Genomic DNA, 24,521 nt, shown 5'->3' on the forward strand with positions numbered 1-24,521 from the left:
GGTACAGCAGGAGAAAGCTGGTTGCATTAATGCCTGAGAAAAGCTCTTATATGCACACATGCATCCAAAGGGATACCATATGGTTTAAGGGTTCATAGGAAGTTGAACCCAAAGTCCCTGCAAGCATAAAAGCGGTAGCTGTGTAATTTTAGTGAGGCATTTACTGGTGACACTGGATCTACATGGCCATACACAGCCCTCTGTGAACCTTAAACGACCCGCTGTCACCCCACTGAGAGAAAAATGATCGACCATAAAACTACCACCTTAACAAGCATGACTCCTAACCTGCCTTTGTAGATTAATGTGCCTGGAATAAATCAGGCACTTCTTAGCACTGTTGCGAACGATACTGACCTTAACACTGAAAAACCAATACCCTTTGAGGACTTAACCCTATTACACCTACTGTACATCTGCAACAGAAAACGTACCACCTACCATTTTTCATTCAGGCTTGCTTATTCTACTTCAGTCCAAAATTTGGAAGGTATGACGACCAAAGCATTAACCTTTTACCTCTTTTATTGGTAACTGCAACATTATCACTGAAGTTAAAGGGGTCACAAGGATTATTACCCAGCCTGTAAAAGAAACCGTTGATAATGTCTTCTGTGGCTCTTAAAGCAGCTTTCCATTGTTTGAAATAATAACCCTGATGATGTCATCAGGGTCACATCAGCTTGGGCTTTAAACTTCGAAAGCCAGTGTTACAAATTGGAGGTGTCGAGTTTAAAAGAAGAGGACATTTAAAAGGCATGGGGGTCTAGTTAAAGACACTGTTGGGTTGCATTATGGGTAGACTCACAAGCCAGTCTCTAAATGCTTTGTCCAGTAGAGACTGAGGACTTTATCTTGGCTTTCCCTGCTAAAACTGAGTAAAAAAAGATTGGAGTTTAAAAATCGATCCAAAGTCTTAGGGTTGGTGACATGGCGCTGACATGCGGATGTGCTTGTAAACACTGCTGTACCACATAATGTTGCTTGGGACATCCATTTTCAAATGATTTGCTGTATTCACAGTTTGTTTCACTATGGATACGAATGGGGAACAGCATTGTTTCAGGTAAGGTGTGTCCTCAAAGTAAGGTGTGTATGTTTGTTAGCGGCCAAGCAACTACTTTGAATTTAGAAATCCCCATATGATCAGTAGGCGCTGAGATCTTCGATCATCTAGTATCGCAAGACTAGATAATGGGAGTGTAGGATCCACACTAAAAGTCCTAGGCCTGTCCTAGTGCACACCATCAACATGAATAATGTCTGACAAAGTAAAAAGTCTTACACAGGAAAAAAAAAGCTTTTCTTGAAACTTCCTGGCATCCTATATATTGCAAATAACCTTGTACACTGAGAATAAATGTTTGATTTAAATGTAAATGGTTGTGGAGCCAATCTGTAGACTTTTGAAGGCAGGCAACAAGCAAGCAGGAATGTTCATATCCAAAGTTTTGAAAGAAGTAATCTTCAGAGGATGAGGGCTCTTCTGTAAACATTCAAGTGCAATTGGCTGTGATACTCTTCCTTCGCCTTATTTTCTATTTCGGAGACCAACAGTTTTCACCCATATAAAGCCCAAGCTCTGAATTGTGCTAAAATGCTGACAGTGTGGATCTAAATCTTTGGTTCTTGTGTTGCCAAAGCCTCGTAATGTTTGTAGAGTAAACAAAAGCACATGAGGAATCAATTTTAGCCACAGTAATAAGTAAACAGTATAAATGCAGCTTTTGCTTCATAGAAAACCTCCGTGGTGCCAGTGTATTTCACCAGATAAACTCCGGTAAACTCTCCTCTCTAAAGCCCCCTACTCTATGCTGCTGGACCACCTGTGGACCTCTGGGGCTGTGAGACTGCTGAGATCTCTGCTATAATGACTTGGCATCGACTTGACTCGGCTCCTCCAAAACAATCAAGTGGGGACGGTGAGTAAAGCCAAGCTGTACAGACCAAATGGACCTAGCATGAAGTAACCAAGCAGACAATCACTTGAATAATGAAAAAAAAGAAGAAATCACCCATATAAATGACAGTAACAAGAGACAGTAATTCAAATTAAACTGAAATAGCAAGTAAGCAAAAGCTGTAAAACATTCCTATCCTGTCAACCATCATTTTTACCAGCCTTCAGCCTAAAACGTAGACCTTGGCGTGCTCCAAAGGGAATATATCAGGCTCTTGAGTAACACAAACATCTCTAATTATGATCCCAGATCAACCGTTTTACAGTTGGGCAGCTTCATCCACCAGGAGAAAAAACAGCATTAACGTGATACCTCAGTCTTCTCAGAAAAAAATTGGCACAACTCTCGCTGAGAATCAAGAAATATTAAGACCACCTGCTCCTCCTGTGAAACACACTTACAGAGTGAATCCAAGTCGAACCTGTGATCCCTTATTGATTTCACTTTACTAAACACATTTGATTCACTGGCTGAGACACGGATTATGCGAAAGGGTGAGCAAATCATTATGAGTCATAGTGTTACTGGTGGTCCTAATGATGTGAACACAGTGGATTTACAACTGCACTAGCATGTGTTCAGTAACAAATCAACTCTTTCTGTCGGTCTTTCCCCTTCACTCCTCTATACCTTTGGAAAAATGTGAGCTGCTTCTACTTCTTAAGGCCAACAGAGAGAAACATTCATCACAGCCTTCGAAATGATAGAGCCAAAAGCCTTCTTCATGTCAGTGCTGATGCCCAAGCAATTCCTGTCGTAAACATCGCTGTTTTAATTTCTGTTTTCATGTGATATAGAAATCTAAATCTGTCTTCAAATGTTTGTCTTCAAAAAATGTTTGTCTTCTGGCCACATCTCGGCAACAAAAAAATATTAACCTTAAGTGCATCCTGGTAGCCTAATGGTTGACGTAAATAAAACAATCCTTGTTTGATTCCAGCCGAGGGTATTTGTTGCGAGTCATAGTGCTCTCTTTCTGTCTCATGCCATTTCCTATCTGTCTCTATGCTACCAACTATCAAAAATAAATGCAAAATGCTATAGGAAATGCTATAGGTGTTTGAAAGTGACATATATGTCCCAAATACATGGAAGCAGCATGGACAGCCGAATCATACAAACAGGGCATTTCAGGTTTTTCTTTCACCATAAGACGATCTGTCAGATTGAATGAGCTACAACAGGAGAAAGGCACAGTTTTTCTTCACTGGCACAGCACCAAAACAAAGAGATGTATATCTAATGCATGTTTCCACGGATCCTAGGATCAGTAAAGTGATCAGATTTTGGGGAAATGTCTAGATTACAAAAACAATTCCTGACAAATAAACCTTCCAAAGAAACAGTTATCTGTCCATCAACTGGTGGCTGCTGAAAGTACTGCTCTCTGTCAAAGGAAGCCTCGGAAAAATTGTTTTGACTTTAGTCAATAAAAACAGGTTAGACGTAAACAACTTCAAACTGATGTTGGATTAGCTATGACGAATGAAAGTAGAGGGATTGGCATGCTCACACTGCAGAAAATATATTTTTTTAAAACTAGTGCCAAAACAACACCCAAATTCGATTTCAAACCCACAGATACACAAGAGGTGTTTTAGAGCCCAGCTGGCCCTGAATCCTTCACTTCCTAAACGCATAAAACGGTTGTCTGATTGCTGAACGTCCTTTTTGTCCTCAGTAGCTCTGAGCTCTGCAGAAATCCCATGATCCTCATCACTCCATCCCACCAGGTTGCTGCCCTGGGAGTAATGAAGGGTGACAGGAGCTACCACAGACACCATGTGAAAGAGACTGGGGCTGTATTTGTACTATTGTAACGAGCCGATATCATTTCCACTCCACAGTGTGAGCTTTGAGTCTAACTTTGGTATAACACCTTCACAGGTAGCGGCTTTGGTGCCAAGATTTATTTTTTCAAATTTAATGAACACACTGAGAGTGGGGGTGGCAGAGAGGACAGAAATGTTTTTTTCCCTTGCTCCACAATCATCTTATTTAACCATTGAATACCATCTATTTATATACCCAGAAAAATACAGTCACACTCACAGAACCGCATCGCAGGCACTCTTTCTGCGGAGAACACAGGACAGCTTTGTGTTGCCTCAAGGTCTTTCTCTGTTTCTTACTGCAAGGTCTTGTGCTCACAATCTTACACCAAGGATAAAGATGCATTAAGAGACACTTTTTTCTCTTGCACTGGATTGAAAACCAGGGTGAGTTTGTTGGGAGACAGGAAAACTGTGCTGCACTGTGCATGGCATGGTGTTTCTTCTGTGTAAAATACTAATTTACTAACTGGCCCTGAATAACCTGGAAAGAGGTTTTAGACCTAATAGCTCTTTTAACTGTGGGATATAATACACAGTCGTTTTAAGATATTTCTACAAGCTGTAACTACAGTTCTCTCCTGACAATTCTAGCCAACTTTTCTACCGACCACTCTTTGGTTTATGTTACATCCAAGTGAGAAAGTTCTACATGAAGCACATACAGAATATTAGCAGAAAAGCTCCCAATCTCTGTATATTTAGGTATTTTAGCAAGCTTTCTCTCTCAACGTTGTGTTTTCAAACCTACAGGCCATTTCCATTGTTCTGAATCAAGTGACCGAGGGAGTTTGTTGCATGTATCAGATGATTAAGTTATAAGTTATAGCCAGAATTCTTGTGCAGGAAAGCACTCTCTTTAGACATAATATTGCTGGTTTGGAAATATGGCATGAGGCTACCTTTCCAACAAGGTCTCAAAGTTTGTTTGGCTGCAAAGACCGATTGCTGTGTTTTCACCAAGGTGTGGGTTAAACAGCTCCAGGGTTCAAAATGACTCCTCAAAACAAACAAAATGCGAAAAATGCCCTGGGTTTGTTTTGATAGCGCACAGACTCTTCACTTACCTTGAAGACAAACATCTCTCTCCTCAGTATGGCGAGGGTGTTGAAGCCTCCATCGCAGACGTTGGGTTTAGCATTGGGGTGGGACGGTCTATCTCCTGGGGGCAGCCTCGGAGGTCGTGTCTGCCTGTCTGGCTTGCGGGGGTCTGAAGGAGGATGGGAGCGAGGAGGGGGCGCCGTCGGCAAAGGCTTGGTGGGCTGGGGAATCTTATCAGGGGGCCCTGCAGGAAGTCAGAGACAAATATCTCACCTGTTGTGATACATATTTCTGCAATAAGTACTATTAGTAACCAAAATTCAACTTTTTTGACTACATGTCTGTGGGCAAGACGTGTCGTTTGGATCACAGCTTCAGCAACTGTATACAAATCTCTTAAAGAAATTTCAGGAAATACAATTGAATGCACTCAAATACATTCACTTTCTTGCTGAGACTTAGATGAGAAGATTGATAGCACTTTCATCTCTCTGTACAGCTATAACTAGCAGTCTATGAGCTTTGAACAAATACTGGAAAAAATATTAAATCTGGCTACCAGCATCTCTAAAGATCACTAATTAACACATGAAAACAAGACTCCAGGAGGTCACTGCTTCCGTCACAAACAACAACTGGCTGCAGAACCACCACTTTTCGTTTTTTCGCTCTGGTTTTTGAGCAGATTAAACAAACAAGTGTTCATTACTGAACTTTAGAGGTGCTGATAGGAGAATTGTGTTATCTTTAGAAAGAGCCGGGTCTTTATGCTAAGCTAAGCTAACCAGCTGCTGCCTCTAGCTTCATATTTACTGTGCATTCCTTATTGATCTCCACCCTGCGAATAGCATAATTATGAAAATGTCTAGCTATTCATTCAAAAGTCTATTGGAAAAAGTAGAAAACCAGTTTAGACTGATTCCAAAAAGCAATTAGTGTGAACAACTGCCATTATTACTATTACAACCAACCAGCCACCTTGCAGGAGAGCTAAAGGTTTGAAGCCAGCTTGAACTTTTTCACCTGTAACTGGAACCACAATGGCAAAGGAAGAGGTGCATGAAGTGAAGAGAAAATTTAGCAACAAGGAAAGGAACACACGACAGACACAAAAGAGAAGATAGAAAAACAATATGAGGCCATGTGAATCAGTGGATAAGAGTTTAACACTGCCAAGTTTAGAGATTCAGCTCACCAAAGCATAATATGATATGTTCACAGTGATGAATAAAACAGAAAATCAAAAGCACAAAAAACAACCATGTATACACTATAGAGATAAAAATAAAATTCCCTCACAAATGGAGGCCCAGACATGCTTCTGTGTCATTTCACATTCATGATTTACATGAGAGAAAGAGAGCGAGAGACATGCAGAGAAAAAAAACAGAGGGAGGAGAGAGGTAGAGGAGGACAGGCGAGTGGGTTGTGTGTATGAATAATTGAGCACATGACGACGCATGAATGACACACTGTAACTGTGAAAACAAGGATATGAGTTGCCATGTGTTGAATGTGACAAACAACCCCCCCCCCCCAAATCCCCCATTCATGAGAAGCATCAATGCGCAGTGGTGGCATATATAAATAATGACCTTGAAAGCTACTGTAAACATTACATCAGTTAGAGTTATGCATGAATGGTTAAATGACTCGACAAATGATTTAAAAGTGGGTGAATGGAATGAGGATTAAAGAAGTGAATGAGCAACTAATCATTTAACTGAAGGAGTAAATCGATAGTGAGCAATAAAACATACAAAGAAAGAATCAGAGGGTTAAAAGATCTCCGAGTCTGCAGGACTGATCAGTGGTCTGCAGGAGAGATTCCTTTCACTGACTGAATCAAATCCCCTGAAATACATCCCAGATTAGTGCAGCCAAAGCACTCTGCAGTTATGTAAGCATTGGGAAGACTCGCAGTCAGATGGACATGTAGACAAACATGCAAATGCGTACACACAGCAACATTATGGTAAAGCCAATTACACACGCCATTTGGCAGATTTGGTGTCTTTCAATCTAGCCACTAAACCACTACATTTGTTCCCAATGATCCGGAAATCTTCAGGTGGTCCCACATGTCAGACCAGGGGTCCCCCATGTGCCATCAAGACATGGCCGATCTCTACAGCAGCTCATTTCACTGATTAGTGCACTTTAAACCAAAGAACAGGAATCTAATCAGTGAACTCAGCTGGTGTGGTGACTGGCTCCAATGAAAATCTGCTTACTCCCGGGCCGTAATGGAAAATAGATGGAAACCAATGGTCTAGACTAAGAAGTGTCTGAAGAGCCTGTCTGAGTGTCTTTAAAGGGGGTAATCCAGCAATTTGTACTGACCTTCTATAAAGTCGGGGGACTCACAAAAATTGCATTAAAAAATTGGATTTGATACAGCAGAGGTTTAGATCTTAATTTATAACCTCAAGATGCCAAAATGCTGGATCCAATAAATCCCATGGTGCAAATGATTACTGATCTGTTAGATCTTTTGACACAAACTCAAACAGGTCCTGCAGATTTGTAATCTATTAAACTATGCAGTGTAAGTGCCAAATTACCTATTTTATTGGTTACACCATCTTTTATTTGTTCAGGTGCTGAGAGGAAGTTCACTGTAATTATCACTATGATATTTGGGGTGCTGTTCTTTCATTTTTTTTCTACTCGCAGTGATGTGAGGGCTTTCTTTTCTCTTGCTGCATGTGTAAACAGGAAGTCGGCTGTTCTCTTCAAAAGAGTGGGAAGTCATTATGTTCAAAGCTCGGTGAGAAAACAGTAATTTGTCCATGGGGAGAAAATCAAAAAAACAACATGAAGGTAATTCCACTTTTATATGTTTCCTATATGGTCTGTCTTTATTATTTATACTTAATTGCAAGCTGCTAAAACTCTGACGATAAATATCCAGTTCAGGTTGTTAATTTCAATATTCAAGAGAAGTTATTGTATATTCGTAAACAGGATCTAAGGAATAAATGCAAGTGGGCATTTCCTTCCGACTATACTACGACCCAAGCACTAAGGTAAGAAACAGAAACAGCGAATGGATCCACAATGTGAAGCTCATAATGACCCTTGCAGACCTTTTCTTCCCACAATTCATTGTGTGATCTTGCCTGGCTCCCACTGACTGCAAATCACAGTCCTGAATTCATCATCGCTTTCCCATTTACACCACACCACTTCTCTTCAGCCGCACTATACCTCTCTACCTCCATCGAAACTCATTCGCATTTTTCCCCTTTAAACCTAAATGTCGCTACCTTCTAATTCATCTAAAGTGTGCAGCTCCCACCTTTGTCCCTGTTTAGCCTCCACGTCTAGCATTACTGTTGCCATGAGGAAGAAAAGGAGGCCAACTGCTGCTGGAAAATAAATGAGACTGAGAGAGGAGCTGCCATCACTTGTCCTGCCCTTCAACTCCTGCTACAACAGGGAGGAGGAGGAGGAGGAGGAGGGAGGGAGGGAAGGGATGGAGGGGGTAGCAGCAGGAGAGGAAGTTAAACAGTGGAAGGGAATGAGGAGAGATTTGATCGCTTGCCAGGTCTGGTCGCAGAAGGGACGTGCCCTGGTCATGTAAGCCAGATGGCAGGTTTTTTTGTGTGTGTGTGTGTATGTGTGTGTGTAGCCATTCATATGACAGACCAGAGTCATCTCAGCCGAGTGTGACTGGTTTACAGCCTCGGCAGCTGTAAGGGACAATACCGTGACTTCCCACCAACTTGTTCCTTAACTTAAATGTCAAACTCAGGTTGAGGCGACAACGTGAAGATTCAAATACATTTTAAAATTCATAAATTTACAAAGACAAATCAAACCCATTCAAACAATATGCAAATATTTAGATTGAGTACGGTTTCCTTGCTTGTACTACTAATTCAACTCTGAGAGTGTGAAAATGAAGACTGCACTGATGCTTACATAAATCCGCTACCGTCAAATTGAATTTTACACTTCTGATACACCCGCCCCAGAGATACATCAGCTTTAGACAAAGCACTGCAATCAGCATCTGTCAGCTCAAAATGTGTGTCAGTGAGGAATGTGTAGGTGCTCTGATGATGAAGCTCTCGTCTCCTGTGATCTTATATTTAGGTTTTAATCTTACATCTGTGCTTTATGTGGCTATCAAAGCCATCTTGGGTTATAACTGGGTTAGAATAACATAAAAAAAGAGTGTTCCTGGACTAGAAGTGTATTAGTACAGTTGCTCTGTACATGAAGCCTTACCATAAATCTTCTGGATGCCCAGGAGGTCGTCCATGGGCAGTTTAAAGTTGTCAGTGTCCATGTACTGGTAGAAAGGAGCCATGATGGCCGTGGGGTCGTTGGAGTGCTCGAGGCCCAGTGCGTGGCCGAGCTCATGGACCGCTACCAGGAACAAATCGTTACCTAGAAGCAGAAAGAGAGAGCGGTCTGTCATTGCTGTGCTCCACAGTAAATGTGTGTCGCAGCATTTTATATCTCTCACAAGTTGCACCTGCTCTGGTTGGCAGCGCCAGTGTAGTTCCTTCAAAATAAAGCCAAGTTTTGCAAGTTCTGTACTGGCTGATTTAAATAAAGAACAGGCTTTAAGGAGAAAAGTCTTGGGTTAGTTTATGGTTAGAGGATAAAACAGTCCATGTATGGTCCTCGCAACCACATGTATCTAAACATGTGTGTGTGTGTGTGAGCATAGATAATCCACTACTTATGCACCTAATGAGTGGATTATGTAGCAAACAGCCACTGAAGGGACATATTACACAGAAACTCAGTCCTGTACCATGCACACATACACACTCCCCCTCACAGAGCATAGAAAACCCCCGCGCTCTGTAATTAGTCTCGAGCCGTGGTAAGCCGATGACTACACTGGGTTGACCTTTTGACTGAGAAACCCTCGGTGGCTGGCAGCCAAGCCCCAACCCAATCCCAACTGTATTAGATTTGATTATTTGGGATTTAAAGCCGCCCCCTCTGTGTCCCATTCAAGTTCCTCAACTTGCGTCACTGGCAACCAAAACAACAACAAAAAACACTCCACTTCAACCTCCCCTCTGATCTTCTGCCAAGATGTCAAATCTAACCCATAAAGAAACTCATCATCATTGTTGAGAAACTCGTCGGTATACAATTAGGGTTAGACTGCTATGTCTTATAAATAATTTATTATAGTACACTGGCTGTCTGTGGGAAGCCGTCAACCTCATTCTAAGGAGAAATCTAATGCTTCAAAATAAATGTCATTACTTTACTTCAAAGGAGAGCCTTTTGCACTTGTTATAATAAAACCGTATGACAAACAGTGATCTTTTGGCGTACAAATTTAAAGACACTAAATACTGGTAAAAACTGGCCTTTTTAAATAGGTTTGAAAATGGGCTGGTCAAAATTCTTGGTTTCAAGGTTGACCTTCTGATGCTCTCTCCGCTGCCACCTCTCTTCAGTTTTACCTTTTTCTCTCTTATCACACCGAGAGTCGACAGGAATGAAAAAGCACATCACTTATTCATTGTGAATCCTACTAAAGTGAGGCACTTATCCGCTGCAAATCTGTCACATGAATAACGCATCAGCAGATACAGACCGTGATTCAGATCGCTTCTTAGCAGGTACAGTACAATGCTTAAGAATTTACAGACCAGACCACAGCAGAGAAACGGCTTAATTGGAACCTCGTGAAGGATATTTGACTGTATAAATGTCAGAGAGTCTTTATAGGGTTGATGTAAAGCCCTCTACTGCACGGGTGTAAAAGGACACACAGGCTGCATTAATGTCCAGGATTTGCTGAAAAAGCTCTACCGTTCAGCCAATTTCTTCCAATGAAAATAGATGGCTTGTAAAAGTTGGAGAAGTATAGAAAGTGAGGCAAATTTATGCAAGCTTGTAATATTGAACAAGTGTCTGGAGATAAGAGTTTAGAGCAAATAAAGAGAGGCGGAGAGAGGAGAGGAGATAAAGAGAAGAGAGAAACGGCTCAGTGATTTAGGAATAGGCACTCGAGGGGGAAACGGGGTCACACTCCTCCGCAGCTGACGACCCTTCTTTGGGCCATTTCCTGTGAAGTAAATGAGTAAAAGTGCTCAATGTAGCAGTTTTAAACATCTGAATTATCACTGTCAAATTATTGTTGCACAAAAGCTGATGCAGTTATTCCACAACGTACAGATGTAACCATGACAACTGGTAGGTGTTTTTTCTCGTGGTAGATGTACAGTTGGGTCAACTGATTGTCAGCACAATCAACTACAGAAGTATTACCCGAATAAAATGTGTGTGAGTGCACTGATGCTGATTGGCATAACTTCAGAATGACTTTATAATCTAATGAAAACTAATACATTAGCTGAGTTATACATGTAATGGCCCTAAATGGAGGCTTTAAAACACTTCTGCGCAGTGCATTACAGTATATAACTGATGAACTACACGTCACTATAATGAACTTATTTGCGAATATAAAAATTATCAATAAGAAAAATAATAGCACCCATCAACAAAAACATTGACAGATTCTTTTGGCAGCATTAAAACTTTAGGAGTAACTACTTGCCAAATATTTATTTAAAAAACATACAATACAGTATCAAGCACAAGTGTTGCATATATATAATAAATATTATTTACAGACACAAGTACATAAGAGTTGTACCAGTGCAGGTCCTGACACTACAGATGTGCTGGTCACATCAGCTCTGGGTTTAAATGGAAGGACTGTCTGTCTTTTTCCACCTCCGTCCTGTTCCATCCCTCAATCTTGAGTCCGTCTTCCTGCCTCCTGGGGCCATTTGAGGTCAGCGTTGTCACTTTGTGTCGGTTGCTTATGTAAGTCACGCTGTGGTAGACAGGGACGTCCGGTTGGCCCCGGGGCCACAAACAAAGCCGAGGCAGTTTGTACTGCCTGGCTAATTATCAGCTGGAAGGTATACAGAGCCTACACAGGGGATGGTAGAGTGTGGAAGGAGACGGGGTACGTACGAAGGATGAAAGACACAAAGAAGTAATGCAAGGGGATGTTGCACAAGGAAAAAAAAAAGAAGCTAGATGAAGGCGAGAGAAAAAGTTATGGGAGGGAGAAAGAGATGAGTGGGAGAGAAAGATTCAGAGTAGATAAATACAGAGATAAAAAAAGGTGAGGTAAACTGAGGGGAAAGGGCGTTGGGAGTGATGGCTGCATGAGGAAAAGTGAAGAAAAAAAACAACAGGATGATGAAGAGAAGGGGAAAAACTGAGGCGAGGAAAACGATAAGGCTCGGGACTATTTGTTATCTTTGTTAGATGTTCCAATGTTCCAGCAATCACAAAAGATGGAGATGATGAATTATACAACTGTCACCTTTGACCTTGGCATTTGTAGCATCACCCTCCCGCCAGTGGCCGTATCTCAGCCCCCAAACACAAAAAATAAAGCACAAAATAGAGAGAGAGGGCTTCCGCAGCAGGACACAGTTGAAGAAAACAAAGCCAGGAGATGAAATACATTACAAAGCTCAGCAGGGCTTGTGTGATAGCCCACTGAGGACAATACTTTTGTTTTGTTTTGGGGGGGGGAGAAGAGACAGTGAGTCCTATATTTTCGCCACACTGTGATTCATCATTCTCATCTGTGCCTGGTTTGGCCAAGAATTTAGCATAAAAATAACTCATCCCAAGCAACTATTTAAGGCACAAAACTGAAGTAACAAAGCACAAAACTCCCAGTATTGTAAACCTTTTTCTGATTTGTTTCCATGTTAAGTGGGCAATGATCACCGTGGCAGCCCGCGGCAGCAGCAGTCTTGTCGACATTCTCCTCAGGATGGGTCAAGGTTGCTGCTAATGAGATAGTGTAGCCAAGAAGGAAAAAAAGAGAAAAATAAAGAAGGCAAGATAGAGTGGAAGAGGTGGAGAGTCACTGGAGATTTATGATCAGACGTACCTCTCTCTGTCTTTCCCCACAGGGTTGCAGTAAAGTAAACAGGGGTTGTGATTAGAAACCAGAAACCTCTACCTGCCTCTTTCTCCATAATTTACCGGCTCCCTGCACATGCCACCGCTGCTACAGCCCATCTGCTGGCTGGGGGCACACGTGACATGGGAGTAGCGGGGTTTCAGACATAAACACGCAGAGATAAACACACACTGGCCCACAAATCAGATACGGGGCCCCCGGACGGCGCTGTTCAATTGCAGTAATAGCTCAGGTTGTCAGCGCGGGCCTCCGGGGGCCTGTAACCCTCTCTGCTTCCTTACCGTTTAAGTAAGCACCCGTGGTTCACTCAACACGTGACATTTGACATCAGCTACAAGCATGGCTGTCCGCTTGTTGGCTTCGCTACTCCCTTATACAATTTCGGATGTTCATTGTCACGCTCGTCTCTTTCTGTCCTGTGCAGACAAATTACGAGCGCTATCAAGGGACCCGTTTTTTTTCTCCGCAGTCAGGATGGCTTTCGAAAACACAATCCCTTGTGACGGAAACACAATATCAACATCTTGAACTAGCGAAAAAAAAAAGCTTGCAAACAAAGTTATAACAGCCCTCACTCCTCCTATTGTATGGACGAGGATGCCCAGCAGAGACCGACAATTTCTAACTCCTACACTCTTTCTTTAGAACACACAGCTGCCACTGTTACTGTTGTTATCTCGTTGCTGTTGTTTTGCCGTCCAAGTCCAAGCAAGCATAAGCACTCTCTTTGTCCCGGAGGACCTGAAATGTTTCCCATTGTTCAGCTCCCACAACTCCCTGAGTGGCTGACACTGCACTTTATGGAATGGTCTTGGAAAAACAGCGCTGCACTGTAAAGTAAATGCAAAAAGGTATTAACTGCAATTTCAGGAACATTCTTGAAAATGCAATTAACACCTTCGCACACAATTTAAACAGGATGATATTTAACATTATTATAGAAAATTCCATAAGTGAACTGTCAGTGTTTAGGTCGGTTTGGTCAAGTTTGCATTTGTAATACTATCACTGTAGTAGTGGCATAAGCAGGATGTTTCAACTATTTATCCATTACATTTCAAACATTTAATTTGACCTATTTCAACTGTTTATCCAATATTTTCAGCTAACTACTTTAACAGTTTATTCATCCATTACTTTGACTATTTGAACTGTTTATTCATTACTTTAGACATCTTTTCCAACCATATATCCATTACTTTTAGCGACCTTCTTACACTTTTCTCCCTTTAACTAGTTCTCATGTCTTTGCAATGGTAACATGTAGTCCAGTGTTCAGAAGTTTCAATGTTTCCATGTACCCCTGGTTGGGAATCACTGATGTAAAAATATCTCACTAGCCTCAAAACTGAACATGAAGTTCTGTGTGGCAAAGAGAGAAAATTATCTTAATTTACAAAAGATAAATGAAAAAAAATTAATCTTTCATTTGTGTCAAAGTACTTTTCATGCAGAACATCAGTAACACTGAATGAAAGTGGAGGCCCTTGACCATCTTTAATCCCATAAAAATGGTATTGGTTTTCAAGAAGCTGAAATTGGGAAGTAAGCTGGTGATACGACTGTAAGGTATTTTACTGCCCCTGACACTGGCTGAGAGCTCAACAATGGAGATCAGGAAAGGAAGGAAATCAGCTGTTATCCCCTAGCCAAGTTAAAGTTCACAATACTGACACTGGATGTTGTTTCTCTGAGCCGGCACAACCAGAACAACCTTGACCCTAAGGGAAGCTGGAGATATGTGACGTGAGAAGAAAAGCAGAGAGTCCAGAGAGGCAGCAGAGACAGTGAAACAGAGTGTGAGTCAATGAGAGCACTGGCCGTCCAGGAGCGCTGTGCTGTGCTGTGCTGTGCTGACAAGCTGCCAGAGGATCTCAGCCCAGTGGTTCAGTGCCTGGCTCAGAGGGCCCTGGGCTCACAAAGCTCTGCTGGCTGTCAGACCAGAGCTGTGTGCCTGACTTGACAGAGTGACAATTGTGAAGAATACAGCCAAAGTACAATGGCTGCATTCTGCTAGCTCTACTTTTACACTCCCTCTGCTTCCAACATACCCTCACAGGACAAAACAGAAACACACAGTGTGCCATTTGGTGCATTTCACCAAATCAACTAACAGTGCCACATGTATAAACACCAAGGTTTTCAGATTTTAAATCATAGGAATTTTCATATCCAAGTTGGAGCGAAAATGGCATTCCTTGATGGTTTGTTGCGGCACAAATTATGATTAAAACAGCGTAGGTGGATAATATATTTGTAACGCAAGATTAGATGTGCACCCCACCACCAATATCCATACAGTATGTTACACAGACTACCACCACAACCATTAAATTGAGGCTGCAACCTTCACTCAACTTTTAGCCACAAGATTGGATGAACCCATTGTTAGCGCGGTTACCCCCAGTGTTAGTCAAAGTCCTCACCCTGGCAGTGTCAATACCACACACCATCCATTGAGCTACACTATCCTATAGAGGAGAGCAGACTGTTGTTCCACTTGCTCTCCTCCCTCCCCTCTTCCTCTACCCCCTCACTCTTTGTCTGCCCGTTCTCTCTCTCTCTCTCTCGCTGTAGGCTGTTGACATTAGTTGAGCAACACTTGCTGCTGTTGAATCTATTACACTTAATTCTCACAAGCTTGTCAGAGAACAAAACCCCGGCTGATGGAAGCAACATATGTACACTGGAGTAATTATTTATTTACAGAGACTGCAGACCGAAATTTTGTGTGTGGAACGTTGCCAGGGATCCAAATATTGGCCATTCCTGTGGACTCGAGGTAAATAAACCAGCAGAAAGGAGGAAAAAATGCTGCCAAGAAAAGGACATCCTTTATTCTTGTCATGTTTATCTCTGTGCAGCACCTGTGAGCGAGACGGGGATGTGTGTACATTTTCATTGTGATCATTAATCATTAATAATGTATTCGTAAGCAATGGTGTGTGCACGTTTGCGTTTCACAAGCTCGCACACACTTCTACAGCTGTGTCCGTGGGCACAGAAAACCGCAAACAGCTATGTTACTTCGCCTCAAAAATGCTGGAAAAGTACCAGTAAACCGGAAAGAGAAATAATGGTACCAGAATTTGTAAAGGTGGTATAAAACCTAAAATATAGTACAGATCTCTTTTTTAATATGGTCTAGGTAAACATACATTGCAGAGTATGACTTTGGACCCTCCTTAGGTCTTTGATTCTCAGGTAAGTTTAGCAAAAAAGTGATTACCCACCTAGCACTCAGTAAACCCTCAACTTCTACAAACACCTAGCTTGAATTCTTACTGCTTTTCCACAGTTGCCAACTGACGTTCCTGTCAATTCTTACTACAAAGTTGAAGCGGCAGTTTAAATACAAAAACTAAAAAGAAGTAAAAATAGCAGTTTCAGTCCGTTTCAACTGTTTTCAGCGTTTCCACTTCAGCTGAAATCTGAACTTCTACTCACACTTTACTCACACATTGACTGACATTTCAAATGCATTCATCTCTTACTCTTTAATTGACAGTTCGACAGCTTTCAACTGTTATACATCAACTGATATTTTAACTGCATCTCTTTTATCTGATATTTCTTATTTCAATGCTTGCTTGACTGACACTTGAAACCCTTTCAGAGTGAACAGAACGCAATCTTTTCTAGTTTCCTCTACCTTCTTGTGCAGTAGATGTTCACTGCCTTTAAACAGTTGCCAAAAACCTTCTTTCTTTCATGACATGATCAACAAGAAAATTATTAGGTGAGACTTTCTTCCAGTATGCAGATCTACAAGTTTGATATTTACAAATAAAAGCTGCCTTTGTGGATGTGTCACAGAGTCCCTAGCCTGAGGACTTAATGTAACTAGGTTACGAGTGAGTCTGGGTTTGTAAAAAACACATTTTCCCTTTAGTGATCCAGATAATAACAAAGGGTGATCTATATTGAACTCTCAGTGGGTTACTAGTTTGTCAAAGCATCCTTGAAGATTCCCAAAATGTTCCCTCTAACATGGCTACATCATCTTTTCAATACAGAAACAAGCACAAAACACACATCACTAAAGACACAAGTGATGTTCCTAGAACAGTGATAATATGTGTGTTCTCAGAGGGAGACTTACCCTAGGCAGGGCTGTTTACACTTTTTGTTTGCTAAGGATTATGGGTACGAGGTTATGAGAGCATCTGACTGACTAGTGGGAGGGCAAGTCTCCCCAGGTGTGCGATTTGTGTGCATGTGTGTGCTTCTGAGAGTGTAAGTGTGTGCGTGTGTGTATTCATGTGTGGGGGCGGAAGAGAGTACTGCTGCCCACGTGGAAGTTGATGCTGCTGTCAGTAGGCGGCCGTCTATTTCTAGTGGCAGCCTGGTGGGCAGGAACGCATGTTGATATCTCTGCTTTCTTTCTCTTTATTTCATTTTCTTTGTGAAAGTAATGACTTGAATCCCCTATCTTTCTTTCAAACACGGTGTTCATAGTTGGAAATTAAACTAACATGCTTATGTAACCATCAGAGATATTTGCGCACACAGTAAACAAGGTATAAAAGGTGCTGTATCTAGCCAACTGGAACGTGCATTCATAAATATGTAAGTCTAATACAAAAAACTGATTTCTATCCTTTCTTAAAATCACAATCACATTTAGTTTCATTGGTAGATAATGTATTTGCATCTTTACTCCATCATGCCCTCCTTGCTTTATCTTTGATGGATATTCTATTGTAGTGTCTTTTTCAGAGACTATTAATGTTTTGATGCAGAGAAGGTGGCAATATTTTTTCCATCCCTGAATAGTGTTTGCAGTCATCCCGTCAGGCCATGTACAGCCCCAACAGCCTCCACCAATCACAGTTAGGACAGCCTGAAAGGCAAAGTCTATAGCTATATGTATACGATATCACACAGATATACAGTGTGCTCGATATTGTAAAACACATCTATGTATTGTGGTATATAGTAGTGCATTTAATACATTCATCATGTTCCTAGACTGGATCATGCAGTATCCTATACTTATCTATTACATTGCACTGTATCATATCATAGTGTTTCATCATGTAATGTCAACTGTCATACTGCATCCTTGAGATAAACTGCCTACAAGGTAGTGAGTTCTTCCAGCACCCTTGAAATATGTGTGCGCGCGTGTGTGTGTGGCTTTCTGTTCTCTTTTACTGCCTGTGTCCTCCCACAAACTCTTCTACTTACAGTAACCCAACCATCAATACTGTTCCTACTGCTTTCCCAAATGTAGCCATGCTGGACGTCCTCAGGACTCACACATACACACGCTTCCAGTAAAAGATAAAGATCTGCTCCTGTGGTAAGAAAAAGCATCTGATTCTCCTCATTTATTTTCTCTGAGAGATATAGAGAGGCAGTGGCAGAATAGGAGAGATAGAGGGACAAAGATAGAGACGGAAGGACATAGGAAAGATTGACGATCTATAAAGTGGGAAGGAAGGAAGGGTTTTTCTGGGAGGCTGAACAACCTTGAAAGAAGGAGTAATTTAACTTTTCTATGTTTTTTTAATCAAGCAAGGGCGTGGAGACTCAAAATTATATATCAGTTTTTATTTTTGTGGTTGACAATGATCAAATCTTCCTTTATGCCGATGACAAACTTCTTTTTCACTACAGAAACACTTGAATGGGGCTTGGACCTTCTCAGTCATTACAGCCAGACTTTACACCCACATTAATGCTTATTTCCTAAAAATATCTAGGTTAAATGCAAATGACACATATTTTCATACTGTAGGGAATCTAATAGAGAAACATTGCCTAGTTCTATGATTTTATTATATTTTATACAACATTTTCTTTTCATACCATTGGGGATTTAATTCAAATCAGACTTTCACTTAAAATAGTTAATGGGTTACGCACTATTACCACTTCTGAGGAAACAATAAATGGTTCATAAGAAATTCAGAGCTTTCACTGCTTTGTCTGGTCCCAGGGCAAAGATGTCGAAAAATAATACACTTAATAATGCATTGCAGAGTACCAGAAAACATTGACACTATAAATTGAATCACACTGGAAATGAACTGTGATAGCCAATTCTATTCAATCAAAGAACGTAATACACTCGGTTCGTCGGGCTGAGATATGAGGTTATAATCTCGCAAACAAAGTTATTGGGACAAAAATCTAACTAACTCTGCATACATATTTCTCTAAAGCCCAGAGTAAAGCTTGCACTTTGCTTGCAGGGCAGCGGGTAAATATTCTTAACTTCTTAAAAAAAAACTAAATAGTGACTCTACTACTTAACATTATTAAGCCCTGTCCTGCTAAAAAAGGAACAGAAAGGAGCCCCTTGTAGACATAACTGTCACTCTGACCATTAGAACAAATTATAACTAAAGAAAAACAAAAATACATCATTTTCAGGAATGGAACAACATATCCAAACACAAACTGGAATAACATGCAGCGACAGACTGACCAAAATAGCTGATAAGTAACCTAAAAAAGACCATGACGGTGTACAGACAGAATGACCAGGGTCTGACACCAGACAGATGGACCTTACTCTCCAGACAAACTTAACTTCCTAAAACTTTGTCCAACCAACATACAGAGACATTCTTTCCAATATTTGGAAATTTACACTGTAATTTCAATGTCTGGACAGCAAAGAGAAATGACTCTTCACTCTCGGCTAGTGCTGGCTGTTAAATATGTTACTGCCTGCCACATAAAAAATGGGACAGCTAGCAGGAAATATCATCAAACAAAGTGGATTTCTCCATTTCTTTCTTTTCCTTTTACATTCCATTGTCAACTGCGCATGTGAATCAGGTTTGTTTTTATTCTTATTTTTGCCAGTTTCTTCTGTAGTCATTATTATTGTAACTGTAACAATGCTTGGGAAGCACATCAAGCGTCATGCCAACTACACCCACTGAACTTAATGGAGAGTAAGTGCGAGAGAGACATTGGAGGAATAAAAGTAAGAAAAACTAGGTGGAAAAGACAGTCCACTGCTTCCTTCTCATCATCACCCAGTAGGAGTAGCAATCTAAAAATAAACCTGCGAGGACACCATATGGTCCTCTACTCCTCAACCTCCCTTCTATCTTTTTCTCTTGTACTCTACTTGCTCTAACACCTCAGATTTTCTGCTAGTTTTTTCTAGTCTTCTGTTCTCTCTTTCCTTACAATAACCTGAGTCAACAGAGGCCGCTCCACATAACATTGCACTGCACTGTCCACTGCTAAGAAGCCAAAGATTGATCTCCTTTCATTGTCTGCTGGTAAAAACACCCCAAATGATGGCCGCTTTGAATGTACAATCAAGTTACAGGATTGGACGTCAATGACAAACCGCTCTGCCAATCGACGCCAGGGAGCAGAGCTTTCTACCGCGACCATCAATCAATCAGCTAATCAATGCCGAGCCGGTCCCGACATCCCCTCCCTCAGCCAGTCATCACTCATGTTATTGAGTGCCCGACCGAGTCAGCCCCCGTTATCTTACAAACATAAAACATAACTTCTAGGCGTATTTTGACTCCTAGTGTTTTTCTAACCTCTTTGGCTCATTTTGGGGGCATGGGTGAGAAAATAATAAAGCCCTGGAATCTCTAATTTCCTGTGTGTAGGTCTAGCTCGCATGCTGTGTTATGTTACATAGTTTTCACTTACACTACTAGAGGCCAGAGGTCCTTGAAGGAATACCAGGCCTTATAAGTCACCCTCGGGTGAGACTGGGTGTTTGTGTACAGTCATGGTATGCAGTGGCAGAAGTGAAACTTTCTTTTTTTCCTCTAGTGCCAAGTTGTTGTTTTTTGTGTGTAAAATCCAATCAGCCACAGTGTGACTGAAAGACAAAATGGAATCAGTCTTATCTATTCCTGCGTGCATCGCTTTGATTTTCCACAAAGAAAAACACAGCAGCCTCAGCCCACAAAGATGACCTTGTGATAAAGCACGGATGAGCGTTTGCTTGTTTGCCTTTTTTGTTGCAGAAATTGAAAACTGTCAAATAAAAAAAAACATCTTCTGCAAATGCACTCCGTTTCAAAAGTGGTCGCGGCCCGTTGAGCACTGATGAAAAGAAAATCTAATCATCTCCATCTACAGTTCCAGTTTTTTACCCCCCTCCTTATCCTGCGCTCACACTAAATCCCTCCACAATCCCTCTCCTCTCTGCCCTCCAGCGCTCTGCCTGCCCATTTTACCTTTGTTGAAACATTTTCTGCAATGTCTTCTTAGCCTTCCTGCATGAGATTCCTCTCCAACCTCTGCCCTCCCCCATCACAACCTATTATGTCTTTAGTTTATTCTCCCATGAATCTATCTATCCCTCCATCTATTGATCCCTCATAGCTATTCATCCATCAGTCTCAAGCCAAGCAGTCTAGGAATGTAGGGCAGCAGTAGGAGCTCCAGGATTGCATCTCTCCCCAGTGATGTTGCACTCTCAATGGGGATATTGGCTGATCACCCACACCCTTGCAATTTTCCCCTTTCGTCTCTCGCTGTACATTATCCTGGATAAAATAAGACAGCAGCTTTCACTGTGAAATCCTTAACACAAAAATGGTTGAATTCTCACTGCAAAATATAAAATGAGATAGACTGAGAGGACCAAACATGTCAGTCAATGTGTTTCTTTTTAATATTTCACTGTGTCCTTCTCGGACAGCCTAAAGGCAAGAGAAAAAAGAAATACTGAGAAAGAAAAAAAGCTGAACTGATCAGTCTAAGGTGCCTACAGATTTGAGATTACATAACAGAGTTGTTATCTACCTCCAGCATGGATACACAAATCAAACAGATCACACATCACATGGGATGTTGCTCAACTTTGTAAAATCAACTTTGTAAAATCAACAAGGATGTTGATCTTTCTTGTATTTATGCACAGTACTACCTCACAGTTTCCAGCAGCCAGGTTGTAGATATCCAATTTACTTGTTCTGTCAATTGGAGATGAGTTTCACTTTGTCAACAAGACCAATCTGATATGAACAGTTTGATTATGATGGAATAAAACCCACAAACAATTACCTTAAGCCAAAAGTAGTTCTCTAATCCACTGTTGGAAATGTTTGTTTAGTTAAATATTGCTTAAACAAATCCTCTCCCTTGACAGCAAGCCCCATTGTTTTAAAGCAGCACCAAAGGCTGACACACACTTTATAGTGAACAAGAGAAAGGAGTGAGGGAGAGAAATGGGTAAATCCGTCAGCTAGTCTTCATAAAAAAGGATTTCTCCAAACCTCTGTGTCAAACACTCTTCACTGTTTGAACTCTTTTCATGCATGATATGCTGCACATTAAAGGTTCTGGCACTTGGGTTTGACATGTGTGGTGTTATCATGTCCACTGTCAACTGTGTGTTACCACACACACAGCACGGAGGAGAGTGTTCAGTGTGAAACCGAGGCAACGACAAAGGTGTGACTGAGGATAATTGTGAGATTCCCTATCCAAGAGTTTCCCTTGCCATTTGTGATTCACAGAATACCAATTCTGACACAAGCTCTCTGCTACGCTGTTACAAAAGTGACATTACAGGAGCTGCAACTGCGTTACTCGGATATTTACCAACCACAATACATTGTCATTCACCGTGATTTGGTTATATCACACATCTTTTCTAAACATGTATGGTTGCAGCAACATGGCACTTTACACTGTAAGTATTTGTGAAAATGTTTCTCAAAACCCCAGATTATGTGTTATTAGAGGATTACCAAAAAACAATCTGCCCCAGTGCAAATACCTACTATTTTTATTATCAAACTAAATTATTTTCTCGATTAATGACTTTTGTCATTAAAATGTCCCTAAAAAAAGTGAAAGAAAATTGCTAATGTTATTCCCCAGAGCCCAAGGTGATATATTCAAATTGCTTGTTTTTTTCAACCAACAGTCCAAAGATCCATCAGCCAATTATTTCAGCTCTATATGCATGCAATACTTAAACATGCTGATTGCTGTATGACAGAAGCTAATTTATATGGATTTATTTGTTCATATTTAGAGTGACACAAGATCAAGATAGAAGAAAGCCTGAGGACCAATGTGGGTACTAATATTGATTGGGATTCTGATTCTGATTACTTGGCTGATATAATAATGTGTACAGTGAAATTATTGTCTTGATGAAGGTGATAAGGCAGTAAGTCACGAGAGGAAGTTATTTTTAAAACAGCCAAGAGGCACTCAGCCAGATGAATGGTCTTACTTGGGTACCAACCTTTCTCGATGCTAGTGCACCTATCCGAGTGCTTGATTTTTCTTTCTTTCTCTTATACATGATAAAAGCATCAGATCACACACACATATAGAAAGCAGCTGCTGTATATTGTATATCCAAGTCTCTTTTTCAAAATGCCATTAGCTAATCCTAATAAGAGCCTCATTCTGCTGTGTGCGCTAAAAATGCCTGTGCCTCTGACTGTAACTTTTCAGTAATCCTCTATCCTCAAATGCCTGAGTCACAGTGTGAGCGAAGGTGCAGACGAAACAGCGCGAGTGCACGCGCGTGTGTGAGTACTTAAAACACGTGTATGTAAGTGTTTATCTCCATGCGGACTGGGATTAATCCTCCAGCGTGCATCAGTGACGCCACCATGCAAAACGGCAATAACATCTACGGGGCCATGCTGGCAACGGTCGCCACAACGACTGATCCTCCTCGACAACAGTGTGGGGGAGATTAGGTATGACAGGCACGGGCAGCTTACCGGACAGGAGCTCATCTCTAGCGTGTGTCAGTGTGTGTGTAGTTGTAACTTTTTAGAACACAAATAAAAGGAGGGGGAGGAGAGATGAGAAAGAGGGAAGAAAAGCCAGACAAACAGACATTATGTGCTAAAATGACATCATTCCCAGCTGTTCATAAGCAGGAAGAGAGAGGAGATGATAGATGGATTACAAATCCTTCTGACGAGTTGCATTGGAATACATGGAATTATATATTGAACATTTAGATTAAAAAGAACATCCACATGCTCGTTTTAATTTAAATAATGTATTTTGGAGATGTGAGCTTGTCGAGGATTGCATGTTTGGGACGTTTTATAGACAGTCAAGCACAAGTTTTCAAGTCCAACCAACCTACCTGTCAGTGCTCAGTGAGGCACCTGGTTCTTTATCTTCACTCCATCAACTCCATTCAGGCACTGACAAAACAGTCAGTGGTGTGAGGACTCGTTCAGACAAAAGCACAGTGTAAAGCTGTTACAGGTAAACCTTCGGTCAGGCTGATACATAACGTTGTACCAAAACTCTGATATTGGCCAATCAGTGACGCTCAGCAGCAGTTGACATGATTACACATACAGTAGGTAGGTAAGTCATAGAACCACACCAGCACGATATCTGGCCTGCGATAACGTCAGCATCGTAACACATGTCATTTTGCATTACACGACTCCTCTCATTATGAGTATATAATTATAGTATATAATTGTAATACATTATGATATTTGTGTAAGTGATGGGGAAAATGTACCTGCTGGCACACACTGTATGCAAAAAGAGAGACTGCAGAGCACTAAACTGCAGCAATTATTATTTCATTAGCCGCATTTTATCTATATTTGACTTTATTCTTAGACTATACTTAGTTTATTATAGTTAACTGTAATGGTTTTTTTTTATCTATGGATGTTATGATGATTTAATGATGATTAATGCTAAATCAATTCAGCTCATTTTTCAATTCTAAAAGTTCTTTACTTAGACCGTTATCTTATAATTATGCTCAAGCATTGATATACATCCAACATCAGTCGG

The 24,521-nt window shown here is 41.0% G+C and overlaps 1 protein-coding gene across 2 annotated transcripts in view; it reads right to left on the minus strand.

Annotated features, from left to right (window-relative positions):
• Positions 1-24,521, minus strand: part of LOC118343574 (matrix metalloproteinase-16-like) — a 69,283-nt gene that overhangs the window by 15,941 nt on the left and 28,821 nt on the right. For both annotated transcript variants that reach the window (XM_035682477.1, XM_035682486.1), the window contains 2 exons: positions 9,071-9,232; positions 4,861-5,078 (listed from right to left, as the gene is read on the minus strand). In XM_035682477.1, the coding sequence (XP_035538370.1) occupies positions 4,861-5,078; positions 9,071-9,232 (380 nt within the window). The remainder of the gene's footprint in view (positions 1-4,860; positions 5,079-9,070; positions 9,233-24,521) is intronic.

The sequence above is a fragment of the Morone saxatilis genome, unplaced genomic scaffold, assembly GCF_004916995.1.
Source record: "Morone saxatilis isolate NCDOM2014 unplaced genomic scaffold, NCSU_SB_2.0 Contig0, whole genome shotgun sequence".
NCBI lineage: Eukaryota > Metazoa > Chordata > Actinopteri > Moronidae > Morone > Morone saxatilis.